Source organism: Cyrtonyx montezumae, unplaced genomic scaffold, assembly GCF_038088225.1.
Source record: "Cyrtonyx montezumae isolate F1298 unplaced genomic scaffold, pur_monq_1.0 scaffold_10, whole genome shotgun sequence".
Taxonomy (NCBI): Eukaryota; Metazoa; Chordata; class Aves; order Galliformes; family Odontophoridae; genus Cyrtonyx; species Cyrtonyx montezumae.
Genome location: NW_027071826.1, coordinates 1598926 through 1614877, shown reverse-complemented (window position 1 = coordinate 1614877; position 15952 = coordinate 1598926). Strand labels below are relative to the sequence as shown.

General features: G+C 44.6%; 1 protein-coding gene across 2 annotated transcripts in view; it reads right to left on the bottom strand.

The window, feature by feature from the left end:
• Positions 1-15952, bottom strand: part of SLC35F4 (solute carrier family 35 member F4) — a 100295-nt gene that overhangs the window by 3096 nt on the left and 81247 nt on the right. The window contains exons 3-5 of one of the 2 annotated variants that reach the window (XM_065747900.1): positions 12427-12724; positions 5230-5449; positions 751-876 (exon numbers count right to left, since the gene is read on the bottom strand). In XM_065747900.1, the coding sequence (XP_065603972.1) occupies positions 751-876; positions 5230-5449; positions 12427-12724 (644 nt within the window). Of the gene's footprint in view, positions 1-750; positions 877-5229; positions 5450-12426; positions 12725-15952 lie in introns of those variants that run through there. The other variant, XM_065747910.1, reaches the window with a different exon arrangement.

Below are 15952 nucleotides of genomic sequence, written 5' to 3'. Positions count from 1 at the left end.
CATCCAGAGATGAGGATGAGGCGTGCAACCACGACCAAGTCCACGCAGACAACGTGTCATGATATTTATTACAAAATGCCAGAAGGAACGCAACTCAGAACCCCAACACACAGCAGTCCCCATGCAAGGAAAGTTACGGGAGTAAATACAGCCACCTTTGGCCCAACCTGGAGGTGGGCTGTATCTTTCTAGGTCAGCTGTGTCCCTCCCTTCTTCATCTCTCACTTCCAGGAGCAGCTATTTCTTCCAAGCAGGAGTCAGAGCCCTGCTGTCTCTAACACACAGCCTGCACCAGGCAAAACAGGGGCTCTGAGCCTGGCACGAGAGCAGAATACTCAAGAGCTCTGCACTGCAGACCAGGGAGGAGACGCCTGTCCCCGCAGAAGGGACACGGTGCTATCCTCTGTCACCCTCTCCTCCCTGCTGCACACAGCCCACGTGAAACAGCATCAAAAAATGGCAGTGGCAAGAAATGGTTAAAACACGATCCCGAACTCCTTGCAGCAGGATAATAACAGAGATTTCATTAAGGACTCGTAAAGCGAAGGCATTCGGAGTATTTGGCAGCTACAGACTAATTACTCCTGTAGTAAAAATCCTGACACTGTGACATTGCCTGGTCACAACATGACCGACACATGAGGGGTAAATAAATTAAGCATTTAATTCACAGGGATCCGCTCTGCACATTTGCCTTTTTAACATCTAATATGAAAGAAATGAAAGAATTCATAAACAGTTCTGACCTACCTTGTACAATGCAGAGGTAGAGGCTGATCCAACAGCATATGCTACCCCGATAATTGAATCACCCTGGAAACCATCTGCATATGCCATCATTACGATTCCTGTGATTGCCATTATTGCTGCGACTATCTGCACAGACAAAGCAAAGCAATGTGAAGCTCAGCACAGTTTCATTACACAGAAAGAGATTATCACTGCGTGGGGTTTTAATGAGTGTCACTAGCTACGTCCTCGGACTTTAAACCTTCCCGACTTTCCCTTAAAGAGGTGGTTATATACTGTTGGGAGAGATGTAAAACATAATGGAAGTGTATGCACTGAGTGATACGGATCTATAGCACTGCAAATTCTGGGAACTGCTCACACAACATCCATCACTCTGAATTTAACAAGATAAAGACCCACTTTAAAGATGTGACTCCGAGATTGAGAGGTTTCTAAGACACGCTGCTGCGCAAGAGGATGAATATTCATCAAAGCCACCCCTTGGACCTGAAATGCAAACGTTTTGATGGGCAGCCTTCCTGGAGATCAGCCCAGGAGAATGACCCTTGTGCTGGGGAGCAGCTGTACACAGCTGGGAGCCGGGTACATTTCCCAGTAGCTGTGCCAGCTTTCTCAGACAGATGTGGCCAAATGTCTTTAAGAAGCCTTTGGGGTCAGGGTTTGTAGGGTTGTTTTTTGTTGTTGTTGTTTTTGCCCCATTTTAAAAATCCCAGACACAGCTCCTAAGAAACTCAAAGGAAAAGGACCACAAATACATATCTACCCTGGATGTGAAATTCTGGGTCTTGACTCCAAGGAGCTTCGTGAAGTGCCAGGGATCACTCTGTGCTTTATCCTTTGAAAAACTCTTTCCCTCTACCTAACTGCCCTAAGCAGTTGAATTCAGAGTCTTTACCTTTTTTGCTTTCGAAGACAGTGACTACCTAGCTTCCATGGACTTCAGAAGGAAATGTTTCCTCAGACCTGAGGAAAATTACAGCTCCATTTCCGAAAGACGGGTCTTTATATAGATTTAAAAAAGAAGTAGTACAGCATTAAACACCTTGCTATTACAAAAAAGGATTGCTTGTGTACGAGAGCTTGGCGCAGAGCAGAAGATGCACAAATGCAGATCCCTAAAGTTGGCTGTTACAGAGGCATCAGCCATACGTAAGGTTCAGATGTTCAGATATCTTATCAGATAACACAACTCTGTGCAGCCTGCACCAGGGCCTCACCACCTCAACAGAGAAGAATTTATTCCTTACATCGAATCTAAATCTCCCCTCTATTAGTTTAAAGTCATTACTCCTTATCCTGTCACTGTACTCCCTGACAAATTACATAACAATCGCCTAACACTGCTGCTCCTCCTTATGGTTTATTCTAGCATACCAATAGCACAACAGCCCAGCCTTGAAGCACTGCAGAATTACACTCAGCACTTCTCCAAAATCAGCATGACATCTCCTATTAGCCTGCAGAGACCCCCCTGCCCTGCTGTGCTGCACGTCTGGTTTCATCTTGGGCTGCATCGCACTCGTGCATCAGTTCAGATGCAGCATTTCAGCTGTCAGCTGCATCCTTCAGCCACAGGATTTCAAGCAGTACCTCCCAGAAGACAAAACAGGGGAATCTGATGCAGTTATCCCCTTCTTCAGGTGGAAAGGATCAAGGTTAAACTCAACACTCTGACCCATTAAGTGAAGCCTTTCTTGGTACCGGTGAGAGTAGATCCATCATCCCCACACTTTGCTGTTGGGAAAATCATCTTCCCAGCCTGACTGCATCCAATTCCAAAAGACAGTTTCCTAATTTAATCAACAATTTGGAAAGCCAAGCACCTTTTGCCCTGAAACAACCACAGCGATGGACAGATACGGGGCATCGTAAGACTTCAGATACATGTGACCAGACACAGGGACACAAAGAAAATGTTATTTCAACTTCACATTCAAAGCTCTTCCTGCAAAAGGACACACCAGCACGCGAGGACAGCTGACCTCTTGTGTTTGCTTTAGAAACCCGAGCACACATCCTGCAGACAAGCAGCAGCAAGGTCACAGCCAGGTAAGGCTGGTCACTGCAGCTGACAGCTCGTTAAACAAGGCTTTTAATTAATGGAAGAGTGGAGTAAATTTCTCTTGGAGCCTTGTAGGTAAGGAATGAAGTAAGCTTGCCTTTTTCTCTTTCCTGGAAGGCAGCTTAGGCCAGCTGACTGTTAGGATCAATGCTTTTCTGTGTAGAGCATACAGCAGTAAGGGGTGCTGTAGTAAGGGAATACGAGTTTACACTACAGCCAACTTTTTGGAGGGAGTAAAAAACGCCCCCAAAGCACTCTGCACCAACCCAATAAGCATTAATTCAGCTTCCAGCTTCACAGAACAACCATGGGCTCGAACTTGGCAATGTTTAAGCATGTGTCTAAGCATCATAAACCCACAGAACTATTCAAAGATGGGAAGTCCTCCTCACATCTGTGCTTACTCTGAGCCACAGCTGTCCAGCCTTCCACAAACCCCCGTGTTACACGGACACAGGGTGCATCCTATTGATCTGTAAGGCATTCATAAGTGTCCAAGCAAAGCAGGTTATGGCACAGTAGGGCTCGTGTGACAATCCCTGCACAGGCACTCACCATGGCTGAGGGTCGACCCGCACTGAAACTCTGAATGCTTGCTCTTTCCTAAGTGAATAGATACACGTTCATTGCTGTGTGTATCAGTTTCACAGAAATACTCTTTCTCTCTGGGTGTTACAGGCTCCTTCAGCATCACTGCAAAGCACACGCTGCAGGGAACTCAAATGCCAGAGTGCTGTGTGGGGCCCTGGCAGCCTTCAGCACAAGGAGCTGAGCTCTGAAACGCTGGCTGGGCTCCAGGCTGCTGTGTGCTTCAGCACTGGGCATGCAATTGCCCTTTTTCTTTTCATCCCCTTCATGCCCAAATAACCAAATCCTGCTGTCTGAGATGCATTCAAAATACCAAAGGCTGAGTCCACGCTGCTTTGCTGTGTTTTAGTTCTCATACACTCTCCTGCGTGGTTATTAACACCACTAAGTGTTACTCTAGCAGGAGGGCTGCTGGAAAATGCTGCTAATTACCCTTCCAGCACAGTGCATGCAGAATCTGCCACTGAGCAGCAAAAGCAGCTTCCTTCATGTGCAGGATTTGCTGTTTGCTTCCTCTGCCAGCTTTTTCTTGTACAAACCTCACAGTGTTTACAGCATTAATACTAATGCATATTTATAGCGACTTTGTATCAGGCAGTGAAAAAAAGCTAATATCTGAGAAGAGCTTTAGGATTTTTTGCTTGAGGAATGCAATAGTTGTGTTTGCTCTTCTAGAAAGAGCTTGCTTTTAGGAAAAAAAAGATAGCTTAAAGGGTCCCAAATTTCCTATACTTAAGGATCCCATATTTCCTATATATTTTCTTTCAGCTGGGCTCAGTATCACCTTACACAAGTGAGGAATAACAGCAGGAAGCTGAGATGATCAAGGGACTGAGGGGGGAAAACAGCCTCAGAAGTCACTGCTCCTGTTAATTGCTGCGTGGAAGAACTGAGGACTTCAAACCCTGCTTCTGTGAGCCAGCCATCAGCACGACGGGGGTAGGGCACGCTCAGATATCTGAGTTTTTACATTTTTAATTATATGTGAAATAGACACTTGGATGTCTGGCTTTATCACTACAATTTGAGATGTCCACGCCCTTATCTTTGAGGGAAATACGACGTGGACCCTTCTCCGAATTTATCCAGCAACAACTCCTTCCCAAAGGAGAGCTGAGAAGGGGACAACACATGGATGCCCATTGCTCCGTGTCATTACTGACTGCCTATCCTGCCTATAAAAGCAGTCCACTTGGATGAGCATCCCGATCCCTCAAGCTTTCCAAGGAAAAGCTCCTGGTCCTAGGCACCACCAGCCTGGCCCCACACCATCACTGGTGGGGCTCAAGGCCCTGGACTGGTCCAGAAGGATCACACCCAACATCACCATGAGGCCCTGGACCACCACTTCAGTGGGAGAATCTGCACAAGCAGGAACAGGGAAGAGCTTGCTACTCCTCAGCCAAGCTACACAACACAACCATTCAAACCACTGCGTATCAGGAGATCTGCATACAGAAAATCAAAGGGAATATACTTGTTTCCCCTCTGGTCCACACACACATTGTTTTCCTTGAGGGCTCTTTCTCTCTGAGAGAAGTTGTTTTTCCTTATGTCCAATCTAAACCTCCTCTGGTACAACTTGTGGCCACAGAAAAGGTTGTAATTCAACGAATTACACCAAGCTGTAGCAGCAAAGTTTGTATTACCTCTGCAGAGTGACACCTCTAACTCATTGTCAGGCTCACGTTTACGTCACAAAGCTAAATGAGAAATGGTTTCATGGCATATCCATACCATAACGCAGCAGGACTATGGCAGTGTAATAGCTTATGGTTTGAGGCAAGTATGAAAACAAGAGAGGTGAAAATCAGGCATGCCATTACCCTTGCTCCCATGAACCTGTCTTTCAGCACAATCCAAGAAAGCAAGAAGACAAAAGCTTTGTTACAACAGAACAGAGCAGAGACGTCTGTGGCTGTCAGCTTCTTTAAAGCCAGTAAATACAAGTAGTTAGTCAAAGTCCACAGAATAGAAAAGGGAGCAGTCCTTTTAAGAAAGAGTTTCAGCGTCAGACCATCTTCACCAAAAATCCGACTGCATTCCCTAAGGAGAGAAAAAAGAGTTTAAAAAACTCAGCTAGGATTTCTGCTTAGCATTCACTCCAGCACGGCAGACATTCATTAGACTTTTATCACACTCAATTAAGTGCTTTCCTTAACTACTCTGCACGCCCATAAGAAAATACTGTTTAATTCACATAGAGAAAATAACCAACATTTTTTCTTAAAACAGCAGTTACACAAATTGAAAAGAAGTAACTTACCTGGAATAATCACACTCTATGCAACAGTAATCCCAGAGGTGCTCACATAAACGAAGGTCATCTACAAAACACTGACAGCTCTCAGCTTCTGCCTTCAAGGCCATGAAAGGGGTGATTATAACTGCAGTTTTTCTCTGTAGCTTGACAGTTTTTCTCTTGCTTTGCTCTGATACCTCCTTTTTATTTCTACTGAAATATATTCTAGTGTATGGCCAAGTAAGCTTTAGGAATTACCTGAATGAAACCTGCTGGCACGTGATGCTGAGCCGATGAAATGAGAGAAGGAGAGGAAAGGGCAGGGTATCAACAGCTGTATTTTACCATAGAGTGAAAAGCACGAATGCATCACAAAACCAAAACGCCAGTGGAGCAAACCAAGGTGCATCCAGACTGCAACACGTCATTACAGGACAGCACTGAGGACTAACCTAATTTCTCCCAGGTCTTGGGTCCCCAGAGCTTTCATAGCTTTGGACAATTCCTAAAATACCAATTATGTGGAACTAACTAGTAACTTCAAAGAGCACACTGCAAAAGAAGTGAAGAAAAATCTTAGGTTTTCTGTGTTTTTGGGGGGAGTGGCAATTATTATCTTGATTTCATTTCCCCTTTAGGGAGTTGTGTTTGGGTCTCCTAGACCACTGCTAGCAAATCTGCTGTTAAAAATGATTCATGAAGAAAGGAGGATAACCTACGCCTTACTCGATATCTATTCATTCCCTGCTGCTACTAAGATGACCTGGGGTACAAAGCAGTCATTTTTGGTACTAACACCAAAACTCTGTGCTGGGATATGCACTGAGCTGACGATGCTCAGGCTGGCAGATCTGCTAATCCTCTCCTGGCTGAGCTGAACGCTGGCAGAAGTCAGCCTGTTTCTATGGAATGTTATGCATGGAAAAAGAACAGCTTGTGTTGTGTATCATTCCTTGCTTTGTACCTCATTTATCTGAGGTAAACTGAGGCAAAAAAAAAAAAAGTGTTTCAGTTTGAATGCAGGCTGTTGTACCACTGCCTCCAACAGGAGTTAAATGTGATGAATTTCCCCATCTGGGAATGGCCTTGCTGGCAGCAGGAATTTGAATGCTTGCTGGCTCGCAGATACAGCAGCTGACACTTAAAAGATGTTTTTCTCCCCGTGAGACATAGTGGATGCAGAGATGACTCTAAGCTCAGGCCGTGCCTCACTTCAGGCACTTCAGGTGTTGCTGACCTGGATGCACCAAACCTGTGTTAGCATCACGAGATGCCAGAGCTGGTCTGCCCTGTCTTGTCAAGAACAGATCTGAACTGCAAACTATAGACCTGCGTGGATCCTGACGTCCAAACCAGTGGGAATTCTGCCATCCACTGAAATGCACAATTGGATTGTTACATGGCTCTAAATCCAACCTGTCTCAGACGCTGTCAAAATCTGTCTTAGAGGGAACAAGCTTGTGCTATATTAAAATGAGAGAGGTGGGTGCTTGGGCTGCTCACAGTAATGCAGGGCACGATTAACTGTCCCAGTGCTATGCCAATAGCATACAAACAGCAAACTCATCCAAGTGCATTTCTGTGTCAGAGTCTGCACGGCAGCAGGAAAAACTCTCTTACAAACGTGCCACAGAAAATCATATCCTCAGAGAGGGATCTCGTATCTCTCACTGAGAGCAGGCAGATAAAACAGAGCAACAGCACAGCTGGAGAACAGCTGGACCTGAGAGATACAGGAGACATTGGGAACACACCCAGCACTTCTGCCCATCTGTCCACAGGGAGGGGAGGGGGGCTTCCAAAGCCAAAAAGGGGAAATGCCAGAATCATAGAAATCATAGGATGGTTTGGGTTAGAAGAGACCTTTAAGATCATCCAGTTCCAACTCCCTCCCTATAGGCAGGGACACCTCTGTCTAGATCAGGTTGCTCACAGCCCCATCCAGCCTGGACTTGAAAAATGAATGGGACAGGTTTTGTTGCCCTGTAGATCTCCAGGATATTTGCACCCAGACAAATGCAGAGCAGAGTGAGGAGGATGGGGTCCAAAGTGCTCCAACTGTAAGTTCACGGAAGGAGGGAACCTCAGCAAGATTTGTGTTGCTCTGGCATGGGCACCGTGGGCTGGCCAAGGCCTGGGAGGGACCACCAAAAAAAGTCACTTATCTCTGAGTTCCCAGAAACAGTGAGAGGGATGTAGATGGATTCACAACTAGCAAAAGAAATTCAAACATTTGGTTTCACATGGAAGAGCCTTCCTCACTCACAGGAGGAGACAACGACCAGGCAAAAAAAACAGAGGTCAGTGCTTCATCATCATCTCTCAGTTAAAAAGAAAGAAAAAAAAAAAAGAAAAAAAATTATTACAAGGTTGTGCTGAGCAAGAGAGAGACCTGCTGAATTCACTTCTGTGCCTAGGAGAGCTCCGTGATGAATAATGCTCAGTGAGGAGCTAGGAAGAATGCTTTCTCTTTCCAGCCACGTCTGGAGTAATTGCCCCAGGCTCTGTGAGGGCTGGTTGCTCAGTGGTTAACTCAGCCTCTCCGGCATGCAACTAAAATTAAACCTGCAGAAGTCACCAGGACATGACAGTGATTAAAACCCCGTGCTCAGGGGAGAGGCTCCAAGGATCCTCCCCTGTACAGATATCTGTAGGCTGTTGACTTAAAAGACAGAGACATATCTAAGGGCAGCTGACCCTGAGACTACGACACAAACTATTTCCAAATGCACAAGAAGTCTATTTAAAATCTGCCCTCTAACACAAATAGCTCTTTTTATTCGCAGGTAGCCCTCAGCTCTGGGCTGTGTGCCATGCTCTCAGGAACTGTAGCACCTCAGGCAGTTGTGGAGCTTTACCTCTGGCTGCCACTAAACAGACCACATCCCTCTCTTGGAGATCTGGATGCCAGAATTCTGATTCCCTGCAGAAGAATAGGTTTGTTCACCCCTGACACACAGCAGTAATGCAGCAACTGGTTTTAAAGCAGCTTCCAGAAAAGCAGCTAGCAGACACTACCTGGGGTCAACATGAATGCCATCGCCCAGATTAATACTTGGCAAGGCCACCAGGAACATTAAGGCAGCACAGAGACCTTTTGTCAGCTTCTGGATCAGTCCAGGTCCTTTAACCCCACCAGTGACTGAGTGGGGCCAGGATGCTTTGGTGCTGCTGCTCCTTCTCCCTTCCACTGCTCTGTTCTGGGTAAGAGCAGCTCCAGGAAACGCAGACCCTTATTTCTCCTCTGGAAAGAGCTTTGCAGTGCAGATCTAGGTTTGCGGTGCTATTCTAGAAGTGGCTGGGATGAGTGCTGCAACGCAGACGGAGAGACTTGTAGGTGACAAACGTGCTGATGACAGCAAGTATCAGCTACTCTGGGCTCTATTTCCTTGTAAGTGATGCTCACATCTTGTTGTCCTTCTTGGTAAACAACCAGCTCCTCACAACATGTTCACCTTTCATTAAGCCCACACCTACTAACACTGCTCCTAGCCAGTACCCTAAGGCTGCAGAGAACCTGCTGAGCACTACAATGGTTGTCCTCGAGGAGCCAAGACAGCAGGAGGGGAGGCAAAATACACTGACATTGGAAATACAGAATTATAGAATCATTTGAGTTGGAAGGGACCCCTAAAGGCCACCTGGTCCAATTCCCTGCCATGAGCAGGGACACCCACAGCTCCATGAGGTGCTCAGAGTCCCATGCAGCCTGAGCTTGGCTGTCTGCAGGGATGGGGCACCACCACCTCTCTGGGCAACCTGTGCCAGTGCCTCACCACTCTCATTGTAAATGACTTCTTCCTTATATCCTTATGTCTAACTCTCCCCTTTTTTAGTTTGAAGCCATTTCCCCTCGTCCTACCACAACAGACCCTGCTAAAGATGGTCGGTAGCTCCCCTCTGCCTAACCCAAGCCATAACTCCAGCAGGATCCCATGCCACGTTTGTGGAGTGCTTTCTGCTATCAGCAGGGTTAAATTTCCCTTTGCAGAGCTTACGGAGCTTCAGAACATTTTGTTCACAGCTATTGCAAGGACTCACTTATTTAGAGGTCTTTATCATACGGCACATGGCTGTTGTCTACAGGACAGGGAAGATACAAAGAGCTGTGCCTTCCATCTCAAGAGGGATTTGATTTAGTAGTTGGGTAGGGGTAGTGATAGGAGGATGGTTGGACTAGATGATCTTGTAGGTCCTTTCCAACCTTATGAACCTATGAACCTATAAGACAACTGAGATGCTTTGCTGCAATCCAGCAGGGAGGTAATAACCGTGAGTTAGTTTTTGAGACCACAGAACTTAAGCTCTAAGGTAAAGTGTGAAAGGCAAGAAATACACCATTTACAGTCTAACGAAAGCCAATGTAAAGTTGAGGGCTGAGACTTTTATCCTTCTAAGTGGAATTTATTTTTTTAAGAGATAAAAAGTAACAGCAGCTCTACACAGCTTTACCAGCCTGGGGCAGCACTCTGCCACTCACTGGCATCATCACTGCACTCTGCCAAGATATCACTGACACTGTTTGTTCTGACCCACTGGGACCATCTGTGGGACAAAATGTCATTTGTCTTTAAAGCCTGTAGTGAGGGACTACATCCTCCAGAAACACAACCTCTTCTGGATGTGAGGCAGGCCTGGAATCATTATATAACAGGCTTTACTGACCAGAATTCCTCCACAGAAATAAAAACATCAAATGAAGCAACATGAAACCTTAGAAAATGTAATTAAAAAAGGAAGAAATAGTAACAAGAACAGTACTGAGAACACAAAACAAGCAGTTAACTAAGCAGTTGATCAGCCAGGAAATTAACCCTGCTGTGGGTAGAAGGCTGGATTACATGACCTCCAAAGATCCCTTCCAAACCAAATCTTTCTATAACTCTGAATTCAAAAACTCCAAATGATGCTTTTCAATTCTTTAAGGCATCAGAAAAAACCAAGCACTCGTTCTGGAGGTATTTCCATTCCCAAATCCCAGCAGAAAGAACTTGTCCAGCCATAATGCAGCACAGACCAAGCAGACAAAGCCCAGGACAAAGTCAACGAAGTCAACAGCTTGGGAAATGCATCTACCATTTAAGCATGCTTTTATTACTCACTGCCACCAACGTTCTGCTCAAAACCTGGCTCTGGTGGATGCCAATCAAATAGCTGCAGAGGCCCTATCTGCAGGGCTATTTACTCCCACCTTCTTCCTTATTTGTGATGCATTTATTATTACCTTACCCCATACCCAGAAGCCAAGCTGATGCTGATAATGTTCTCACCAACACTCTAGAAAGAATCTGAATGAAGGCATCATTAACATACTAAGCACCAGGTTTTTACAGCAGTTAATTAAGTGCAACTGTTCCATTTCAGTCATGCTGATTTGACAGAAATGATGAATTTAGGGCCAAATTATATCACAGATCCTGGAAAAAGCAGCCAGGGGATGACTCTGGCCCTGCTACACTCTACCCGTGACAGTCACCAACTGAATTCCTCGTGTTCAGGGTGACAGCTGTGCTGAACCCTCTGCCAGAGGGAACAAGGTGTGGGCCACACACTGTAAATATCTGGCAGAGCAGATCACTGCTGCAGACAGTAATACTGTTTTCAAAGCAGCTCTGTGCTGGAGTAACAGAACAGGGGCCCAGCTCAAAACTATCCCCCCTTCACAGAGAAGGTCTGTTAAACTGTGACAAGCTGAATTTACCTCCATCACTGAAAAAAGCTTCAACTTCACTGGTGATGGGTAGAATAATGGAAATGGAGAAGGAAGAATGAAATAAACTGCCCCAGAAAGAGGTAGTAATTCCAAGCCCTCAGATGTGGCATTAAGTACCAGCCAGGGTGGAACTGAGCCAGCCTGCTCCTTCTGCAGTCCTGGTGGTTGGACTGGATGACTTCTTTGGGTCCCCCTCCAATCTTGAATGCCCACGTTTCAGACTGGCTACTGAAAAGGAATGGGAATTTCTACATCTGCACCGATGCAGACTAATACTATAGCAAGCACTGTGCATTCCTGCAGTCTCTGCACTTTGAGGCTAGGAGCTCAACTGCAACTTGCAGCCCCACCAGGCACGTGGAAAGCCCAAGGTCAGAGTCACTCTCCCCAAGCTCTTGCAAGAGAGGGGAACAGTTATTTCCATCCAGGGCTTTATAGAAAGACAAAAATCTTTTGTAAACATCTTTCCCCAGCACGACAGACACTCAGCTATGCCAGCTTACTCCTCAGAGTTACAGGCAGAGGAGAGCTAAGAGCTTGAAACCCTCAGTAATTCCTACCACGCAAAAGAGCAGAGAAGGCTCCAGAGGTGCTCATCCTCTGGGCTGAGATCCAGCAGGGGGAGGAGGAAAAGGCAATTTTCATGCTGCAAACAGGCACAGGGAGCGAGCCATATCCTCACCTTGAAGCATCTTTAATTCTCTACAGCTATGAGTTGCTTTGACTGCACCTTACACTACCATTCTGTCAGGACAGATTAATGGTCAGTGGAAACCTGATCCAGGCAAGAACTCACCACACAGAGATCTTAGATACCAGCAAGATGATAAGCAAATTATTGACCTTTTCAACTCAGTGAAAGAAAAGAAACCTCTAACCATCAATTATCCATTTATTCAAGCACGTGTCACTCATCTGTTAGCCTTTTAAAAATTACTTATGAACGAGATTCTCTGCAGCATGACCTTCGTCCTGTCTTCTGACACCATGGGTCAAACTGAGAAGTGCAGTGATTTCAGTCCACGGAAATCAGGCTGCTTAAATTGATATTGCCACGATAAAGCCTACCTGAATTTTCTGATTGGAGACTGCTTCTCCTGTGCAGTTGCAAGGTGCCCAGAATAATAAATGGGAAATACCATAATGTTCCAGTTTGTTGAGAACCAAGTCATGAAAAAAGGACAGTCAAATGTCTCATATGTGATTTTGACAAACTGCGTTGTCCCGACCCAGGAGGAAGAGACGGACAAAACGATCAGAAATCTCCAAATAAGCTTAAGAAATGTGGATGTGCAAGACTGGCATCGTGTCTGTCCCTCGGCTTCTTGACTGCTGCTCTCCGCGTGCGTTTGTGTCCCTTCTTCTCCTGGATAAAAATAATACAGAAAAAGAGAAGAGTGGTGCACATCATTAATGCATTCAAATCAACTCTTAGCAAAATCTCTCTTAGTGATCCAGCCACGAACCCTTCCCTGCCTTCTCTCTTTAATTCCTGCACGTCCCACAAACACCAAAAGCCCACTAAGAAATACTTCAATGATGCTACCTTCAAGAGAATAGGAACAAAGGATAAACACAATAGAGGCCTGAGGTAACAGCATCATGGTTAAGCTGTTGGTTTTATCAGCCCTTCTTTCCTTCTGTCAGCCAAACCTCCAGAACACAGCTACGTCTCTAGGAACCGGCTGCACTATAAAGTCAATTACTCTGCATGTTTGCAGCATAAAAGCTATCTGAGCCTATACATCTGGAGCCAGAAAGAAGCTCTTATTATTGAAGATTTTAAATCAAAAATCACTGTTTCACTTGAGAGGTGTGAAAGAAACAGTCTGGTGGTTCGATATTCCGAAGTGGAGACAGGGATTATTTCAGTCAAGTTTGTGAGTTTACACTTTTGAAGTTAAAAAAGGAAACTGAACAAGACTGAAGCTCGGCATGCCTGGAAATAAACCTCTAAAGATAAGCAAGAAGGAATCAGAAAGTTGTCACGTTCCATTTTTGTGCTTTTCAGATCTAATCTGCGGATCACTGGAACCAGGACTGCAGATTCACCGATCAGAGATGCAGCCCAGGAACCTGATTTTGATTTCACAGATCCCAGCTGAAAACAACAGATCCGGCTGCAGCAGCATCTCTCTGGCTTCACTGATGCCCGTGAGCTCATGCAGCACCAATGATCTCCGACACATGCCACATTAGAACGTATCACATCACTCTGATACCAGGAACAGGAGTTCCTTGTGGAAACCATGACCTGCAGCTATTCTCAACGATTACTATCTGCATCAACTCAACGTGATATGATGTAATAAACCATAAAAGTGCTGATGCTAAGAGGAGCTATACATCTACTGCAGCGAGAGCACCCACGCACTCTTCTATGTTCAACCTGAACTCAGTTCTGACTTCCCCTCTGCACTTCTGTTTCTGCTATAGCCATAAAGAAACGTAAAAGTGAGGTTTTGAGTTACTAAATTAGACCGACGCTATATTCTAAAACTGATTCATCGTCATAGAGAGTACATTTGAAGTCAAAAAAATTCCCAATTGGGACATTAAGCTTTTTGTAATTGCCAATGTATGGTGCATTTTTTTTTCCCCTAAAAAAAAAAAAAGTGTTTAGCTGCTTCATTGTTTAGTGATGAATCAAGAATGTAAATAAAATTACAGGTTCATTTAATACATACAGAAGATAATCAGATAGAACTCTGAATAGATAAGCACCATTGCAGCATTATCTTCAGCTCCTGAGAGAACATATGTATTTTTATAGCACTTATAATAATGACTGTTATCTTCTATTAAAAAGTAAATTACAGTTTATTTGTAAGTTAAAATGGTTTAGGAAGAATATATTTCATAACATCCTCTTACAGGTCCTCGTGCTATGCAGAACTACCATGCAATTAGTCCTCCTTCAGCTAACAGTTAAAGCAATCACACAATGATGGCACACTGAAGCATCTTTATCACACATCACATTTCCCAATTACCAAATAACACCGTAATTGCTGTTACTATGCGTGACACTATCATTAGCATTTGACTTGGCTGTTACAGGACTGAATGTTGGGGAAAGGCAGACATACACACTTTTCACAAGTCCTAGCTCGATCTAAAAGACCTGTGTGAGATTTAGCCTAATCAAATGAACAGTGGGGAGTTTTTGCGAGCGCTTCATTGACAGGATTCACCCCACATACAGTAGTTAGCAATTGTTTTTCAGGCTGAAAATGCTGTCTAGGCTCCCTCTATACCTGGTGATAGTGGACAGGCATGTTGAGAAGGTGGCTGATCTCATCCTCATGTACCTAACGGAGGTGGGATGTGTCACCCAATGGAGGCCCTTATCTCCCCTTAGACTAGATATCTACATTTAAAGTGAAATCCTCAGGTAAAGTGACACAGTAGCTCAACCATTGCTTTCAAAATCCACGAGATGTGCATACCTAAAACTTGGTCAAAGATCCACAAGGGAAAGATAAGAAATATCTTTAAAAGAATCACATGGCTTGAACTCAAAGCGGGCAGGAACATACAGAAAGCAGACACACAATTCACACTAAAAAGCCTGGAGAACTCCCAAGTCATGAAGTTGGGTCTGAATTGAGCTAGAAAGTAGAATTTGAGTCCAGATACTGAATGCTATGCTAATGAGAAGAAAATAAATCCATGAGCCAAAGTGGTGGGCACAGAGCATTTTACAGTTAGCAAGGTCATATAAACCCTTGGTGACTTGAACTTCAGTTTAAAACAAACCAACTGACTTAACCTGTTAAGAGCACAGAAACAATCTGAGAACTCAGTAAGGATGAAAAGACAGGGAAAGAATGAAGATGACACCCCAGGTGACCCAGGCAGACTACGTTGGTCAGTGGCAAACTGTGCTGAAAGTCAAAGAGCAGAAATATCCCTGCATGGCTCTTTAGTCTGTCAGTAATGTAACTTCTGTATGTGATGTCTCCGTGACAAGAGGAAAAACCTTTTGTTTTCAAAAGAATAAGATGAATAAAATCAAAACCTACAGCTTTTCATCTGAACACCTAAGTGTTTCGTAACTACATCGTAGAAAATAATATTCTTTATATTTGTTCACCTACCTGTCAGGTCAGTGATACTTAGACCTCACTGATGAGGAAGGGAAGATCTTGCTACAAATGGGACTAAAAAATTGCAAAATAAACACTTGGATGAACATGATGTCACGGTATTATTCTTTTCTCAACTGGACTACAAGTTGTTTCTTAACAAAAGACAGATTCTGATTTGGATGTACCCTTGTGCAAGCAAATATGGAGTTATTCAGCCTGATATCTGCAAAAAAATGAGAACAGATGAATGGTTATGTGGTATCTTGGGTAAAATCTTCACTGCAAGATGCTGTAACACCCACTCCTTGCTGCAGTCATCAAACTCAATGTCTTTCTGGGGGTTTCCATCAAAAGAGTACTCCTGGAGTACTATTTTCCATCCAACTCAAGGCAGAAAACAGCTGACTCTTGCTGCCATCAGTGAGGAAGTGACAAGATAAAGGCTTATCTCCCACACTTCCAGTGTGCAAGGGAGATCCAACCTGCTCTTCCTTCCCTTTTTG